Source organism: Miscanthus floridulus, chromosome 1 (genome assembly GCF_019320115.1).
Source record: "Miscanthus floridulus cultivar M001 chromosome 1, ASM1932011v1, whole genome shotgun sequence".
Taxonomy (NCBI): domain Eukaryota; kingdom Viridiplantae; phylum Streptophyta; class Magnoliopsida; order Poales; family Poaceae; genus Miscanthus; species Miscanthus floridulus.
The window spans coordinates 23,837,642-23,855,519 of NC_089580.1; the positions used below are offsets into that span (position 1 = coordinate 23,837,642).

The 17,878-nt window shown below is 41.8% G+C and overlaps 1 protein-coding gene across 3 annotated transcripts in view; it reads left to right on the forward strand.

The window, feature by feature from the left end:
- Window positions 1–17,150, forward strand: part of LOC136457296 (uncharacterized) — a 31,109-nt gene extending 13,959 nt beyond the window's left edge. Inside the window, exons 5-17 of one of the 3 annotated variants that reach the window (XR_010759708.1) lie at window positions 3,806–4,865; window positions 6,287–6,734; window positions 7,446–7,496; window positions 7,581–10,431; window positions 10,870–10,983; window positions 11,102–11,232; window positions 11,576–11,668; window positions 11,938–12,210; window positions 12,577–13,066; window positions 13,579–13,654; window positions 13,740–13,880; window positions 16,338–16,418; window positions 16,507–17,150. Coding sequence is in view for 2 of the 3 variants with exons in the window: in XM_066457366.1 (XP_066313463.1) it covers window positions 3,806–4,865; window positions 6,287–6,734; window positions 7,446–7,496; window positions 7,581–10,431; window positions 10,870–10,983; window positions 11,102–11,232; window positions 11,576–11,668; window positions 11,938–12,210; window positions 12,577–13,066; window positions 13,579–13,654; window positions 13,740–13,839 (5,687 nt within the window). In the remaining variant the exon portion in view is untranslated. Of the gene's footprint in view, window positions 1–3,805; window positions 4,866–6,286; window positions 6,735–7,445; window positions 7,497–7,580; window positions 10,432–10,869; window positions 10,984–11,101; window positions 11,233–11,575; window positions 11,669–11,937; window positions 12,211–12,576; window positions 13,067–13,578; window positions 13,655–13,739; window positions 13,881–16,337 lie in introns of all 3 variants that reach the window. The other 2 variants (XM_066457366.1, XM_066457446.1) reach the window with 2 other exon arrangements.
- Window positions 17,151–17,878: the final 728 nt, after the last annotated feature.

Sequence of the window (17,878 nt, forward strand, 5' to 3'; positions counted from 1 at the left end):
GTGATGCTTCGCTGCAATAGTGTTGGTGATCTTTACACCTTCCGTGTTGCATCTTCCGCTCCACACGCCAGCATTGCCATCTCCACCGACCTCTGGCATCACCGTCTTGGTCATCCCAGCTCCGCCACCATTGACATTCTTTGCCGTAATGCGTCCATCAGCTATAATAAAGTAGAGCACCTGCTATGTCATTCTTGTCAGCTTGGCAAACATGTGCGCCTCCCTTTTTCAGATTCCAGTTCATATACTTCCATGCCTTTTGAACTTGTTCACTGTGATGTATGGACATCCCCGGTTGCCAGTGTATCCGGGTATCAATATTATCTCGTTTTATTTGATGATTTTACTCATTTCTGTTGGACCTTTCCCCTCACTCGCAAATATGAAGTCTCCACACATATTGCAAATTTTTGCAATTATGTCCACACTCAATTCAGCCTTGCCATCAAAGTTGTCCAAGCCGACAACGACACTGAGTTCATAAACAATACCCTCCATACTCTCTTTGCTTCCCGTGGTATTCATTTACGCCTCTCGTGTCCATATACCTCCCCACAAAATGGCAAGGCTGAGCGTCTTCTTCGCACATTGAACAACATCAGTCGCACGATGCTCCTCCATGCACACATTCCTACTCAGTACTGGGCTGAGGCGCTCGCCACAGCCACATACCTTCTGAATAGGCGTCCATGCTCCGCTGTTCGCCACGGCATTCCATATACTCTCCTCCACAACAAACCTCCCGAATACTCCCACTTACGTGTCTTTGGGTGTCTCTGTTATCCGAACTTGACCACCACGGCTCGCCACAAACTCTCTCCTCGCTCCACGGCATGTGTTTTTCTCGGCTATTCCTCTTCCCACGAGGGGTACCGCTGCCTCGACATGGCCACTAAGCGCGTCATCATCTCTCGCCATGTGGTCTTCGATGAGACTTGTTTTCCCTTAGGGCTTTACCCCTCCAGGTCCTCGCCATGCGACCTGGATTTTTTGCTTGCAGGTACTACAATGCCGGTGCGTCCTGCACCTTTGCCCTCTGCTGCTGGGCCGTCACATCCCAGTTTCATTGAGGAGCTGACCGACGACCCCGCGATCTTGTTCCACGGCCCTGTACTTCCAGCTGCTCCACCAGCAGCAGCTCCACCACCTGCTGCTCCTCCAGCGGCTGCCCCGGCTCCAGCTGCTCCTCCAGCGGCTGCCCCTCCAACGGCTGTCCCGCGGGACATCCGGCTTGTCTACAGCCGGCATCCCCGGGCGCATGATGGATCCTCTACAGCACCAGGATCGGCTCCTGCATCTGCGCAGCAGCCTCCTGCCCCTGTCCAGCAGGCTACTGCTCCTGTACAGCCGGCTACTGCTCCTGTACAGCAGCCAACGGCGCCCGCAGCTCCTTCGGCACCTCCCGTACAGCAAGAACGACGCATCACGCGGACCCAGCCTGGGGCCATACCAGTTATGCGGTATGTGGGGCTCTCTGCGACAACCACTCCGTCTCCACTTTCCTCCAACTACCATAGCAGTTTGGCTGATCCAAACTGGCGTGCGGCCATGGCTGAGGAGTACAAGGCGCTCATCGACAACGGAACATGGCGCCTCATGCCCCGGCCACCCGGCGCCAACGTGGTCACAGGCAAGTGGATCTTCAAGCACAAGTACCACTCCGATGGTACCCTCGCCCGCCACAAGGCTCGCTGGGTGGTTCGTGGCTTCTCCCAGCGCCACGGCATCGACTACGACGAGACATTTATCCCGGTGGTCAAACTAGCAATCATCTGGGCTGTCCTCAGCATTGCTACCTCACGCGCCTGGCCTATTCATCAGCTAGACGTCAAGAACGCTTTTCTCCATGGACATCTGGAGGAGACCGTCTACTGCCAGCAGCCCCCAGGCTTCGTCGATCCTGTTTTTCCTAATCATGTGTGTCTGTTGCAGCGCTCCCTCTACGGCCTGAAGCAGGCTCCCCGAGCCTGGTACCAGCGTTTTGCGACATACATTCACCAGCTGGGCCTCGTCGCCTCGGCTTCCGACACCTCCCTCTTTGTCTACAAAGACGGGACCAGTATCGCCTACCTTCTTCTGTACGTCGACGACATCGTACTTACTGCGTCATCGACGGCATTTCTACAGCAGATCAATGGGCGCCTCCACTCTGAGTTTGCCATGATTGACCTGGGCGCACTCCATCACTTTCTCGGCATCTCCGTCACTCGCTCCGCCGACGGCTTGTTCTTATCACAGCGACAGTACGCCGTTGAGCTCCTTCAATGCGCCGGCATGGCTAAGTGTCACTCTACGACGACACCCGTTGACACTCATGCCAAGCTTTCTACCACCACCGGTGCCCCTGTTGCTGATCCGTCCGCGTACCGGAGCCTTGCTGGCGCACTCCAGTACCTCACGCTGACCCGTCCTGACTTGGCATACGCCGTCCAACAGGTTTGCCTCTTCATGCATGATCCCCGCGAGTCGCACCTCTCGATGATCAAGCGGATTCTACGCTACCTGAAGGGCACTATCTCCTTCGGCCTCCACATTGGTGTCGGCCCTGTTCAGTCACTGGTCGCCTACTCCGATGCCGACTGGGCTGGCTGCCCAGACTCAGGCACTATCTCCTTCGGCCTCCACATTGGTGTCGGCCTTGTTCAGTCACTGGTCGCCTACTCCGATGCCGACTGGGCTGGCTGCCCAGACTCTCGGTGCTCCACCTCCGGCTATTGTGTCTACCTCGGCGATAATCTGATTTCTTGGTCCTCCAAGCGTCAGACCACGGTCTCTCGCTCCAGTGCAGAAGCAGAGTACCGTGCTGTTGCTCATGTGGTGGCCGAGTGTTACTGGCTGCGCCAGCTCCTGCAGGAGCTCCATGTTCCCACTGCTTCGGCGACGGTTGTCTAACGCGACAATGTCAGCGCTGTCTACATGACAACCAATCCCGTTCATCATCGTCGCACGAAGCACATTGAGATTGATATTCACTTCGTCCGTGAGAAGGTCGCCTTGGGACAAGTTCGGGTCCTTCATGTGCCGTCCTCTCACCAGTTCGCAGACATCATGACCAAGAGCCTTCCTGTACAGCTATTTACTGAATTCAGGTCCAGTTTATGCGTCCGGGATCCTCCCGCTTAGACTGCGGGCGGGTATTAGGCAAGTCTATGTGTGATTAGCTATGTATTAGGCAAGTCTATGTGTGATTAGCTATGATTAGCACCTGCTATGTATACTTGATTGTATTCCTTGTATACCGAGGTGTGTCTCTACATTGAAGCATACAGCCCCCCCCCCCCCCCCCCCCCAACACACACACACGAATATACAGGAGAGCTGTGTATCATTGCATTAACAAGAAGAAACAAGAACACCAAAAACACCAAAGTACAAAAACACCCCAAAGACCGACGCACCAAGCTTGCAGCCCACATGCACAGGCACCACACACTTAGCACCTTAACAAATTACAAACGCGCCAGATAAATCACGACATCTACCAAGCATATCATGCAGTTACTGCTGCACAAAACAACAATACTGTTAAAGGATTTGCTTATATGCAAATGCAAAATTTCTTGTCACTGGGAGTAGAGTAGTTCATCTGTAAGTTCAGTTGGAAGCATATTGTCCAGCTGCTGTTGCATAAAACAATTTACATGTAGAAATGATTTGTATCTAGCCTTTAGTATATCTGTACTAACCTGTCTTCTGGGCCTCAAGGACTAGATGACTATATATTTCGGCCATGTAAAGTTGTAAACTACACTTCATGAGGGCAGATGCAGATGCTAATATTGTCCAAATTTCTATTTAAATGCAGATGTTTTGAGGAGAATCAATATACTTAAAGACGAAGCTGCAAGGGTTGCTGCAAATTCTACACTGAGTTCAGCAGAAAAGAACAAGATCAATGCTGCAAAATATTCTGCTGTTATGACTCCAATAGTTGTAGCCTTGGAACGCCGTCTGGCATCTACATCTCGTGAACCAAAAACACCCCACGAAATGTGGTTCCATAAAGAATACAATGCTAAGCTGAAATCTGCAGTCACAACCCTTAAGACACCCCCTGGATCTCCAGCAGCATTAGGAGAGATTTGGCAACCTTTTGATTCAATTGCTGCTTCTTTAGCCACGCATCAAAGAAAGTCATGCGTAATGTTAAGTGAAATTGCTCCGCAGCTAGCTGTTTTGTCAACCTCTGACATTCCAATGCCTGGTTTTGAGAAGAAGATACTTGGTTCCTCAGAATCCTTTTCTGGAAACCATGACACTGTAACTGTATCTTCCTTCTGCAAAGAGGTGACAATACTTTCAACAAAGACAAGGCCTAAGAAGCTCATCTTGCAAGGATCAGATGGTCAGAGGTACACTTACCTTCTCAAGGGTCGGGAAGATTTACGCCTTGATTCACGGATAATGCAGTTGTTGGAGGCAATAAATAGCTTGTTGTATTCGTCTTCCAACACTCGAAGTCGAAATATCACATTACGGTTCTATTCCGTTACACCAATTAGTGGACGAGCTGGACTGATCCAGTGGGTGGAAAATGTAAGCAGCATATACAATGTGTACAAATCATGGCAAAAGCGCTCACAGTTGGCACAGGCACAGGCAGAGGCACAGCTATCTTCAGTTAGCACTGGTAACATTCACAACCCTGTTGCACCTGTTCCCCGTCCAAGTGACATGTTCTATGGGAAGATTATACCAGCACTGAAAGAAAAAGGGAAAAGGGTAGTCTCACGAAGAGATTGGCCACTAGACGTTAAAAGAAAAGTTCTACTGGAGCTTATGAATGAGACTCCGAAACAGATTCTGTGGCAAGAAATGTGGTGTGCAAGCGAAGGGTTCAGAAACTTTAACTCCAAAGTGAATAGGTATGTGGAAGCATGGCACCTTTATTTTGAACACAGAATTTACATTATCCACCACCACTTACTCTTTGCCACTGTTAGGGGGGCAGCAGCTCAACACCCTGACCCTCCTGGGAAAAGATTGTGTATTTTTTTCTCTGCTACTAGTTGTCACTTTCTCAAAGAATGAGTAGGCTGTTAGTTGTTGGTATTCTGGGAAATCATTCCCGCATTAGGCATACGAGACATACTCCTTCCGTTCACAAATACTTTTCACATTTGACTTTGTATAGTCTTCGATGTGTATCTTTGACCACTAATTTCTTCTAGAATATATTCTTAAAATCCTTCACACCTATAAGATCCTGCAGTATTTTTCAGTACAATTACACACATGACTTATGTTTTCAAGCTAAATTTATTTTTTATAAAAGTTTAATTAAATCTTGTCCAAAACGACATGTTTTTGTCACGGGAGGGAAAATATAATTATATTTTAAATTGAATTTCTGCTTTAGTTGACTGTTGCACTCTTAAACTTTAATGAGTAAAGAACATATTCTTAAACAACAGTTGAAAGAAGAAGATGTTTACTCTTTTCTTGGAAGAAAGAAAGAGGAGAATTTGCTGAACTAAATGGTTGCAAATCCCTAGTCCTTAGTATTTGGTAATTGGGCCTTCCGTGGAAGCTGAGGTGAAGACAGTCTTCCCAGTTTTGTGCATGCTTTGTCATGGATTTGATTCTACTAGCGTTGACAAGAGTTTGATGTGTGTGCAGTGCAGGACATCTTTATTATTTAAAATTTAAAACTCATGTTAATATTAGGAACTCTGGTTAAGAATTTTGTGTAGAAGGCCCTGTTTGGATCCATTAGAGCTAACAGTTAGCTGCTAATAATTAGCTCCTTTGGATCCAAATGGGTCCAGCTAATTGTTAGCTGAATACCCAACTAACAACTATCACACTAGTTGGACCAAACCAGCTAATAGCAACTAATAGTTAGCTAGCTAGCTAATATCAGCTATGAGCTATTAGCTAGCTAACTATTTTTTTCCTCGAACGACGCAGGAGAGCTGCGTGTCATCTCATTAAGAAGAGAAAGAATACAAAGGAGAGACAAGAGTTGTGCACTGGAGAGAAACTCCTGAGCTAGCTAACTATTAGCAGCTAATGAATCCAAGCAGGGCCTAAGTAACTTTGTGAAGTAATGCTTTCCATGCAATGATGTATTTTAATACATATGGTAACTGAATTTAAAGAAGGTCAACAATGCATTTTTTTTGGAAAGTAAGGTCAACAATGCATTGATGAACAAATTATCAGTTACTCATTTGTTCAACATAATACAGGTTACCAAAGAGTGCTATGATTTTAACAATTTAATGGCTGATAACTAAATTTGCTGTTGACGATTGCTTAACTATGAATCAATTTCTCATTGCAGATTCTCGAGCAGCGTAGCAGCCATGAGCATAGTTGGCCATATACTGGGTCTTGGAGATAGACATTTGGACAACATTCTTATGGATTTCAGCAATGGGGATGTAGTTCATATTGATTACAACATATGCTTTGATAAAGGGAAGAGGTTGAAGATTCCAGAAATTGTTCCATTCCGTCTCACTCAAACTATTGAATCAGCTTTAGGATTGACTGGCATGGAAGGTGTTTTTAGAGTTACTTGTGAGGAAGTTATGGATGTCCTCTTGAAGAACAAAGATATCATTTTGATGTTGTTGGAAGTATTTGTTTGGGATCCATTGATTGAGTGGACACGTGGAAATATCCAAGATGAAGCAGGAATTGCCGGTGAAGAGAAGAAAGGAATGGAATTAGCAGTTAGTTTGAGCTTGTTCTCTTCTAGAATTCAAGAAATCCGTGTTCCTTTGCAGGTGACTGTTATCTATTCGAGTTGGAAAGTTTCTCTGCATCTATCATCTGTGATTAATTTAACAGGGAGGTGCTACTAAACACACGCTTCATTGTGGAAAATCTGCACTCTTATTGTATTTACTAAGCAAAACTTCTTCCCAGAAATATACACCGTTTTAGAATGAGTGGTCAGACTTTAGCTTTGACTGCTTAGATTTATAGTTTTTTAACATGAAGGTTGGACTTTTAAATTGTTATTTGTCATCAGAAGTACTTCCAAATGTGTTTTTCCCTTTACCAACATATTACTATGAATAATTTAATTTTGGTGGCCAAAGTTGCTTACTGAAGATGATGGCGTACTGTTTGATATAGAAAAGTTGTATTTATGAATGATTGAAGCAAATGTAGGGACACTATCAAATTAGCTAACTGATGTTGTATGCATGGTTATAGCCAAACTTTCTTGTTTAATTTATTCCTAAGAAATATATAGTAGATTATTGGTGCATGATTAATAATTGTTTCATTATCTATCATTGGTTCCGATAAGGTTGTAGGAATAAAATGGGTGATATAGCCTCTCTGATTCCATCTTTCACACACTAGTACATATACGCTATGATTACTGTTTCAGGATTGAGGCCCATTTTGTGATGTTGCCTGTCCTGAACTATAAGTTATTTTTATTATTATTGTCACTATCTGATTGAACGCTTTCCTTTTCCCAGGAGCACAAGGATATCTTAACTAATTTGCCAGCTACAGTATCTTCTCTAAAGGTATTCTTTACAATTTTGTTAGTCACATATTAAGTATTTCAAATAAAATATTTTTAATCTCCTGCTAACTTTTACTACGTGCAGAAATTCTTGGATATTTTAGATCAGTATGAAGCTGCATCGGCTATATTTTATCATGCTGAGAAAGAGAGATCAAGTGTTTTGCAGCATGAAATGTCGGCTAAGTCAGTCCTAGCTGATGCTACATCAGTTGCTGAGAAATCTCGCACTTCATTTGAAATTCACGCTCATGAGTTAGCAGAAGCAAAAGCTGCTGCAGTTGATGAAGCTAACAAGCTTGCAATATGGGTGGAAAAACATGCACTGGTTCTTGAGGCTATACGGGAGAACTCTGTTGCGTGCGTTGAGTCATGCATGCAATTGAATTGTAAGGACGAGGCATTGAGCCTTATTTCAGCCGTCCTAGAATCAGGAGTCCCACTTACAGTTGTACCAGAACCAACAAGAGCACAGTGCTCGGAATTGGATAGGGAGGTTTCTCAATTATTATCTGAGTTACAGGGTGGACTTTCCTCTGCTTTAGACTCACTTGGTGAATATTCTTTAGTCTTGAAGCAAGTTCTTCCAGTTAATTACATCACAACCAGTCCGATCACTAGTTGGGCGCAAATCTTGCAGCTATCTGTAAGGAGTACATCGCAAGATATGCTTTCCCTTGCCAAAATTCAGGCTGCAGAAGTCATTGCTAAGGTTCAAGGTGAAGGCATTAATCTAGTGCAACAAAGATATATGGATCTCTTAAATCAAATGGAAAGTTATGTTTCATGTGTGGAAAGACTTGCGAGGGAGTGTTCTGAACTGATGAATTCTATTGGGTTGAATAATGAAGTGCAATCCAAAGAGCGGATACTTTCTGCATTCATGAATTCTGTTCAATTTCCTTCACAAAAGAAGGATGGCGATAATACTCATTTGTCGCATTCAGGAAGTCCTCAGCAGGGTGAGATCAAAACTCCAGCCAAGGGTGATGTACAAGAGACAACAGGTAAGGTGCTCTCTATTCTTGGGATTGCTGTGGGTCAGTTATATAGTGATATTAGAGCCAAAGTGTCTGAGCTTTCAACTAAAGCTATTGGAAAAGCTAAATTTAGGACAGATGATTCTGGTCTTGAAGCTGATGCTGGAATGGGCTTGCAAGTTTTCGAACAACACATAGAAAAATGCGCATTAATCTCTGGAGTTGTTGACGAAGTGCATGAAGTTATTGGGAAAACCTTAGCTGAAACAAGTGCTGCTTATGCAAAGCCCAGTCCTAGGCACTGGGCTTCTACTTTTCAGGCCGCTTTGCACTCAAGTATCAACTTGATTGAACAAATGACTGAAGCTTTTCTTCCAGAATTTATCAGATCAGTTGTTCCACATAAATCAGAGGTAAAGGAAACCATCAGGTCAATTTCTGAGGTACGTGGTTCTGTTGATAATGCTCTAGGGAAGCTGATTGAGGTAGAACTTGAGAGAACATCTCTTACTGAATTGGAACAGAACTACTCTGTGAAAGTTGGCAGAATTACTGAGCAGCAAATAGCTCTTGAAGAAGCTGCTGCAAGAGGTAGAGAACATCTATCATGGGAAGAAGCAGAGGAGCTAACTTCACAGGAGGAAATCTGTAGGGCACAATTGGAACAACTACATGAAACATGGAGCCAGAAAGATATGCTTATTTCGTCACTTATGAAAGTAGAAGACACTGTCATGAATTCATTGCTTTCTTCTAAACAGTATGTCTCATCTTTGGTGGATCATGATCAGGAAAGTGAGTTTCATTTTAGACAAATTAAGGCCCTCCTTTCAATCTTGACAAAGCCCTTTGCTGACCTGGAAGCACTTGACCATATGCTATCATCATCTGGCATGTTCCCTCACATAGATAATCCCATTTCCAATGTTAAAGATGCTTTGTCTTTGGGTTCTTCATTGTCTGATGTGGTGTGGCCTTTAGCTGGCATATTGAAGGATCATGCTTTTTTCGTTTGGAAACTCAATCTTCTTGATTCAGTTCTTGATTTATGCATGCGTGAGATTTCATCTTCTCTTGAGCATAGTATTAGTGCTAATCAACTTTACATGACTCTTAAAAAGAAGCTTGCGATCCATGTGGAAAAACAAGTTTTCCGGTATGTTACAGAAAGGATTGCTCCTGCGCTCATCTTAAAGTTAGATGAAGAAATTAGTGTTTTACTGCAGCTGAGTAAAGGAATAAGAGAATCAGATCAGCCTAAAAGAGATTCTGCTGCCGTTGGAAGGGTTGCATTAATGCTTGAGGAGTATTGTAATGCTCATGAAACAGCTAGAGCTGCCCGCACCGCAGTTTCGTTAATGAAAAGGCAATTAAATGAACTCACTGAGGCTCTGCGCAAAATCATTTTGGAAATAGTTCAGGTTGAATGGCTACATGATATTTCATCGCCTCATGCACAGAAGGCAAAGGTTTTGTCACAAAATATTCTTAGTGATGATAAGTTCATCTCTTTGATTTTAAATTTGAGCAGAAGCAACTTGTTAGATAAGATCCAATCTTCGGTCTCATTAGTAACAAGGTCAATTGAATTCCTGCACGCTTGTGAAAGCATTTCTGTTTCGGCTGAAGGACAACTTGAGAGAGCAATGGGATGGGCCTGCGCTGGACCAAATACTTCCAGTGCAGGTGGTTCAACGGCAAAGGGTTCAGGAATTCCCCCTGAATTTCATGGTCATCTATTAAAAAGAAGGAAATTGCTTCGAGTGGTTCAAAAAGAGGCATCTGATCTTGTTCAACTTTGCACCTCTGTTTTAGAGTTTGAAGCATCCAGAGATGGACTTTACTTCGTTCCTGAGGATAAAGCTTCTGAACAATCGACGGACAAAGGCAGGGCCTGGCAGCAAACTTTCTTGAATCTCCTGGCACGTCTAGATGCAGCATATCATTCTTTTACATGTAAGTTGACTATTCATCCTTTCATATTTCCATTAAAGTTATGCTCGATGCTGTTCATGTGCACATGGGTATATCCAAATTTCTGTGGAGATTGTTGTGCCCCACTCAATTAATCAAGATGGATAGTTTTGTCTTTCTCTAAAAAGCTGCATCTGCTGAAGATAGCCTGTTGGTTTCTTGTGGTTTGTGGTGTTAATTGTGCTGATGTGCTAGTGTATAGGCTGTGGTTGGCTGGTTGCTTGTTTGTACCATAACTTGTGTTTATTTTTGTTACTTTTTCATTTATGCTCTATAGTACTCAGCTACACAACTACCACTAAACAAAATATGGGCATCGCCAGAATCTGAAAGTTTTGCACACTTCTTCCATTATGGTCCCTCTTGTTATGCTACATAAGTTTCTCCTGTTCCATAATAGTTTACTTATGTTACAAACAGGTGCAGAACAAGAATGGAAACTTGGCCAGCTCAGCCTGGAAGCTGCTGGAAAAGGCTTGTTTTCAGCAAACAACCAGGTTTCAGTAGTCTCTGTGAAAGCAAATTCTGCTTTAGGTATGCCACTCCTACTTATGAAGTTGTTGCTTTGTTTCTTTTTATCATCCAATGTGGGAACTTGTAAGATATATTCCCTGTATTTATCATTGTATAATAGATTGGTATCTTTTGCCAGCTAATCTGCAGGATGCTCTTGTTGCTATGTATGAACATGCTTGTGAAGCAAGTGCATTGCTATCTGGATTCAAACATGTATCACAGGACCGCACTGCTTTGACTTCTGAATGTGGTTCCTTGCTCGAGGAGGTACATAAACAAATATCATCTTCATGGAACTTTTTGTTTTGAGTTTTATGATTTCATAAGAGTTAGTCAAAAAAATTGTGTGAATTGGGCTGTGGAAGTCTGCAAATGGTTTGTAACTACATTGACTTTGAATTGAGAAATTATTATTATTTAGCTCGATGTTTGCTATTGCTGAATCGTATATGCACTTCTATGATGAATTTTAACTCTTCAACTATGATGAACTAGAGGTTTCATACCTGGTGGTCTGTTTTATGTAGTCACACTCTCTTTTTAGTTGTTCTTGACAATGTGGTTGAATCAGTTATTTCTTGTTCCTGATTTCCTGGTGAATTATTTGCAGGTTTTAGCTATAGCAGATGGGTTGCATGATGTGTACACTCTGGGGAAGGAAGCCGCTGCAGTGCACAGTTCTCTTATGACCAATCTTTCCAAGGCTTGTCACTGCTTCTCTTTGTTCATTAAATTTCGTTCCCCAAGATCAATATATTTACCTGTTTTTCATGTGCATGAATTTTTAGATTTCAGTATATTAAAATTTTAATATCGACATGGTTTTGATATATGTGGATCATAAAACATTATTGGAATATGCTAAACAATATTCCTGTAACATATAAATACTTATCATCAATATTGGTTTTGGTAGAACATGGTATTGCTTTTTTTTAATCTGAAGAAAAGCTTATGTTTTGTGCTCAACAGGCAAATACAGTTCTATTTCCACTTGAAGCCTGTCTATGTGCTGATGTAACTGTTATGTCTGAAGTGATTTCAAAGGAAAGAGAGAAGAACAATGCTAGTATGCCTCTTATTCACGGAAAGGCATTATACCAATCTTATAACATTAAAGTTAGGGAAGCTTGCAAAACTATGGAACCTCTGGTGGGTCCACTCATTGAGAATGTGAAGGAACTGCATTCCATGGTAATGAAGCTTGGACACATTTCAAGTCTTCATGCTGGGAATCTTCACAAGGTACTTAGCTAAGAAATGTTATATGCTGAGAGCATGTTAATCATTTGCAACCACAGTTTGAAATTTAAGTCATATAAAATGATAAAAGAGGTGAACATTTTGCAAAGCTTCAGGTGCAGTAGTATATTAGCAGAAGCATGACCATGTTTGAACTTCCTGGTCAATGTATGTGAATCTGAATTTCTAAATACTCATGTGACGTACAGACATTTCTGCTTTGTCTGTTTAGTCAGTTTTGATTGCTATTTTTTACAAGGAATATAGATGTATTTTGGTTTACATACATAAGTTTAACACTAACCCTTTCTTTTTGCTACATTTGTCTAGGTCTCAATTATCTCACTCATCTTTTTTTCTTATTCACAGGCTGTAGAAGTTCCAGGAGAAAGGGAATCTGTGAGATCCCAGGATATGCTCTCAACACATCCCGATCTTTTGCAAAGTGATCCATCAACTGAGAAGGATAGAGCATCTCCTGGTGGCATGGATTGTGGCTCTTCAGATTTAGAAATGAATAACGACGTTTCCTTGCAAGATGGATGTTGGATTTCACCTCCAGAGCACTCATATACTAGCAGTTCTGGATGTACCACAGGGTTGACCCAGATTAGTTCTTATGACAACTTAGAGAAAATAGATGCTCTTATGGATGATGGGGCTGAAATAGAAGGTCCTGGTGCTACCGACCAGGAAACAAAAGACAGCAGCAACAATCAGGAGGTTGAAACCGATTTGGTGGAGGGAAGAATTGAAAGTGCGGATAACAGTGCAGCAGCCTTCAAACAAGTTAGAGGACAAGAATGTGACAACAGCGATCCTAAATCCTATGGAGACTCGACTACTCGAGTGACTAGAGGTAAGACAAAAATAAAAGGGTTGATGGTCTGTATCTGAGTTTTACTGAATTGTTTTGTCTGACAGAAACTACGCCGCTCTGAAACTAATATAAGAAATGTATTGTGTATCTCAACACTTAAAATTATCAGATCATTGTTGTTTTAATCTGTTTGCAAATGTACAGTCATCACTATGTTGACACCGAATAGTTTTCATCTGAGAAGCAACTAAAATTGCATATACTGTAAAAAAATAATAAGACATTAGGCATCTTTAACTTCATCAACCTTATACTCAGTATGCTATCTAATTTTGGTTTATATAAGAAAGATTAATGCAAAAAGGTGAGTAATTTTCTCTCATGTTCTTTGCTATGGGAGATTGAATATTATAAATAATCATACCTTTGTATTTTCGTAATCTTTTTTGTGTCTGAGAACTTCTTAGCTTCTAATCAAGTAAATGCCTTAAGCATTCTGAACCTGAAACAAATTACAGCTAGCATTTACTTGTTCTCATTGATGGCAACAGGTAAAAATCCTTTTGCTCTGTCCATCCTGAAGCAAGTGGAGCATAAGTTACATGGACAGGATATAGATGGTACCAGGTGGGCAATTAAGAGGAAGAATTTTAGCAGTCAATTTTATTTATTTACATTTCTTGTTTTATTGATCTCATGTTATTCTGTCAAGGTCCTTGAATATTTCTGAGCAAGTTGATTATCTTCTTAAACAAGCAACAAACATCGACAACTTATGCAATATGTACGAGGGATGGACACCTTGGATATGATTCAAAGATGTGACTTCATTATGCATGGGCAAATTGTCCAGGTAATTTTTTCCATAACGGTTACCGAATTTCATTACTAGCGTAACGAAATTACATAGTTCTAAATTGTCCAGGTAATAACTTGAATCTTTTCTATTTGCCTCGCTTTATGTTTTTTAAATCATAGGTCTCCTTATATGTGGCTGCTGGTCATCGTTATAACATACAGCAATCTTTCTGTCACATCTCAACCAGTTTTTTTACTGATGTTCTCAAGATAAAACTGAAGCTGGGGTGTACGCGGTTATCGATGACTTAGGAGGGCACTCTGCGGTAATAGACTGCTGACTGCTAGAAAAAGCTAAGCTTGATATATCTTAGAAACTGATCGGTTCCTGCCTAACGAAAAGGATGTTAATGATGTACACTTGAGCAGCAGTATTGGCTTTGACTCTGACACCAGGGTAACTAGTGACATGCAACCTCTGAGCGGCACAAGGGATCCTCAATAACTTTAAAATCCTGATAAAAGGCCGTCAATGCCTTCATTTATCTTGATGAGCAACTCATTTATACCTTCCTGCTGTGAGACGTCTGAACTACTCCTTGTTGTCAGAAACTAGCATAATAAGGCTTAACATCCTAGTTGACATAATTTCCATGTTCAAGTTTGTAAGAGATGATTTGCAACTGCGGGGATCGACAGTCAAAAAAAAAAACTGCGGGGATCTGTAGTTAATTTTGAAGTCTAAGAAATTGAGTAATCATTCACCACAAGTGTAAGGATAACATATTGAACTTTCGTTCTTTAATTTCTTGATTGAAAGTTCAAGGACCTGAGTGGTCATTCACTACAAGTCTAAGGACAATATAGTGATTTTTTTCTTTAATTTCGTCAAAGATGTGTTGTCTACCTGATCCAAAAGGAGAACGGCATCAGGGTTCAAAATTCATCAGATTGCAGGATTGTTGCTCAATTATAAAATAAATGAGTCTTAAAACTTTTTCACACTGGACTATTCTTAGAAAGAAAGTAACAAAAGCCCCCTCTCCCCCAGAGGACAAGCTGGTGTGTTTTTCAGGAAAAAAAAACACCCACAAGTACATTTGTTCCAGTCAACCTCCCACAAGTTTTATGTGGTTTCAAATTCTCACCTCCCTTTGGATCCTGTGTTGATCATTCAAGTGGCTGCTCGCATGGACACCTGATGTGGCAAATTGTCTGCCCCATCACTTGCCAGTGTGGACCTTAAATCTGACATGGGCCTCGCTGCTTGACTTCTCGTTTTGTTCACTTCTTGAGAGTTGAGACGCCAGCTACACAGCTAAGGCTAGGGGATGCCCATGACAACGAGGCAAATGGTGACGTGGATGGGAGGTAGAGGGTGTGGCAGCACATTTATCCTGGTAAAATAGCAAAGTTGAGCCAAATGTTTGGATTTGGCATTTGGGTGGTGTTTGGCTGTATTTTGCAGAGAGATTTGGGGCTAGCTTTTTTGCAGAGGTTTTGTTGATTATGCTCTTGCTATGGGGTCAGGGCAGCTACATGTCTAGCTGATCCTCAGCATTGAGTTTGAACAGCTATTGAGATGAAGGTGTGGCATTCTGTGTGACAATGGCCACCCTATATGCATGGATATTTGAGAACCCAGCAGTCAATTTAAAATCTGTGCTAACAATCTAGTAAAGTAGCAGATTTCTGTGTCAATTTGCATGAACACATGTGGAATGTTCGTTGAACTCAATTGATTTTGCTAAACACGTGCGCAATTTCTAGAATTGGGCTAAAACTCCACTGAGTTTAACACCCACATGGTCCACTGTGGCAAGAGATGAATCAGTCGAAGACTGTTTGCACGACATAGTCTACATGGGTACCACGTAGCAACACAGGATTCTAAGGGTGGTCGGAAACTAAAACCTTGTAAAACTTGTAGGTGGCTTTTCGTTATTTCGCTTCTTTAGAAATCCAAATGAGTGGTTGGATTGAAAACCAGAAAAATGGTTCCAAACTATCTTTCATCATGTCCAGGATCAGCTGAAGCTGAGACCTCACTGAACATCTTGTGTTCTATTGTTCACTGTTGTTTGCCTAGTTGGTGTGTGCCCCTTCTCAGTTGATTTCTGCCCTGTTTGCTGTTAAGTGGCAATCTTATTATTTGGAGTAATCTTTCTGGCATAAGTTTTGATTTTCTGCTGAACAATTTATGGATCACTTTGTAAATACATCTTTTCTGTGTACCTATGGTTCTATTGATCTTACTTGGGTATACTTTTGGTTGTACACTTTCTTTTTTTATGAGCAACATATCAGTTATAGTTAGCTACCATGTTTCACACAGAAATGTTTGTATCACACCCCATAAGGTCATCAGCACTCCTTTTCATGTGTTTTCACCTTTTTTTCTTGGATACATTTCCATTAATATTGATTGGACAATTTTGATCTTCTGGTTTATTTACAACATTTGGAATTAGCACTCACCTATGTCCAATTAACCTTGTTACCATATTTCCAGATCCACAAAAAAAAAAAAGACTACTGTAGCATGCCCAACACGTGATATTGCTGCTAGTTACTATGGATGAAAGTGAAACAGGTTTAAGATCTTTGATTGTGGCTATTATCTTTTCCCCCTTGTATCCAAAGCAAAGGCTGGGATTAACTGTTTCAAACGTGAGCTGTAGGAGGGTTTGAATTCGATCCAGCCTCTCAAATGCTGGCAAAGAAGAGGCTCCATAGTGCACATGAATGGCTATGGATTGGTCCAAGTGAATTAGCATAGTAATAATCGAGCATACACGTGCAGCCCATGGCCTGGACATACAATCTCTTTTCTGCCCAACCCAATGTATTCCAGATAGCAACAATGTGGGACTCTGAAGCCAGTGCACTGTTTTTTGTAATCGGGGCTTGCGCATGGTATGCGTTCAAATGTTCAATGAATAAACCCAGAATTTGCAATTTGATGGACACACGGCGCACAGCCCCTCTGGATTAAGGGTTGAAGACCTTGTAGAGGTGGATGACCCGGCCAAAGAGGCAGAGAACATTGAAGAAAAGAAGAAAAGACAGGCAAGTTCGTTTAGGCTGACCCTAACTTTCCTCTTTTCCCCATAGGAACCTTATTAACAGATGTGGACTTTATCTGGTTCAAATATTGTACATGCCTGTACTTATGGTTTTGGTTGTTCCCTTTCGTGGCCATGTGGCTTTCTTTGTTGTTGTTGTTGTGGACTTCTTGTTGCTTCTCTGATGTAAAATGAACATGATGGCATGCTGACCAAGGGCAAAACCCCTTAAAGTTGTCAGAAAAAATTACTTTTATAAACATAGTATGGGACCTAATGGTATTAGAAATGTAATAACCTAAACTCCGTAAATGATTCTCACTTGCTTATGCATACTGTTGTGGCTTGTCTTTCTACCTTCGTTTCTACTTGGATTCGGACTGATAGCCAGTCATCAAGTAGTCTTGTGGGAAGGACATGTTCTTGCTTGGCCCTTGGTCCTTGGGCTGGGGGGGAAAAATCAAATTCATGAATGTGGAAACTAAAAAAAACACATGCTTATCTTCATCTATTGATTTTCGGCTCTTTTTATTATTTGAGACTCAGATTGATCGTTTTACCCGCTTTCAATTACGAACTCGTGGGCAGTGTTTCTGCTTTTGCCCACATGTGGCCGTGGAACAGATAGGGATCGGGTGGTCTGGATGCACGTAGGCAGTGCAGCTACACCCTGGCGCTGTCCTCTCCATAGACTTTCGCTTTCCGATAAAATCTACTTTTTTTCTGCCATGATCATAGACTTTCCGATAGAATCTACCTTTTCCCGCCACGCTGTAATGTTGTTAAATAATTCATTCATGCATTTGATATGCTGTAATGTTAAATGATTCATTCATGCATTTCATGTGGCATGGCTTACGGTATATTATATTTTTTGGGGTGAAGAATAGAAGGAACAATGATTTGGCAATAACCTTCTCTTATGTGAAAAAAAATCATCTCTTGTGATGTCGCTTTCGGGGTGTTTGGTGATGGATGATTAATAGTG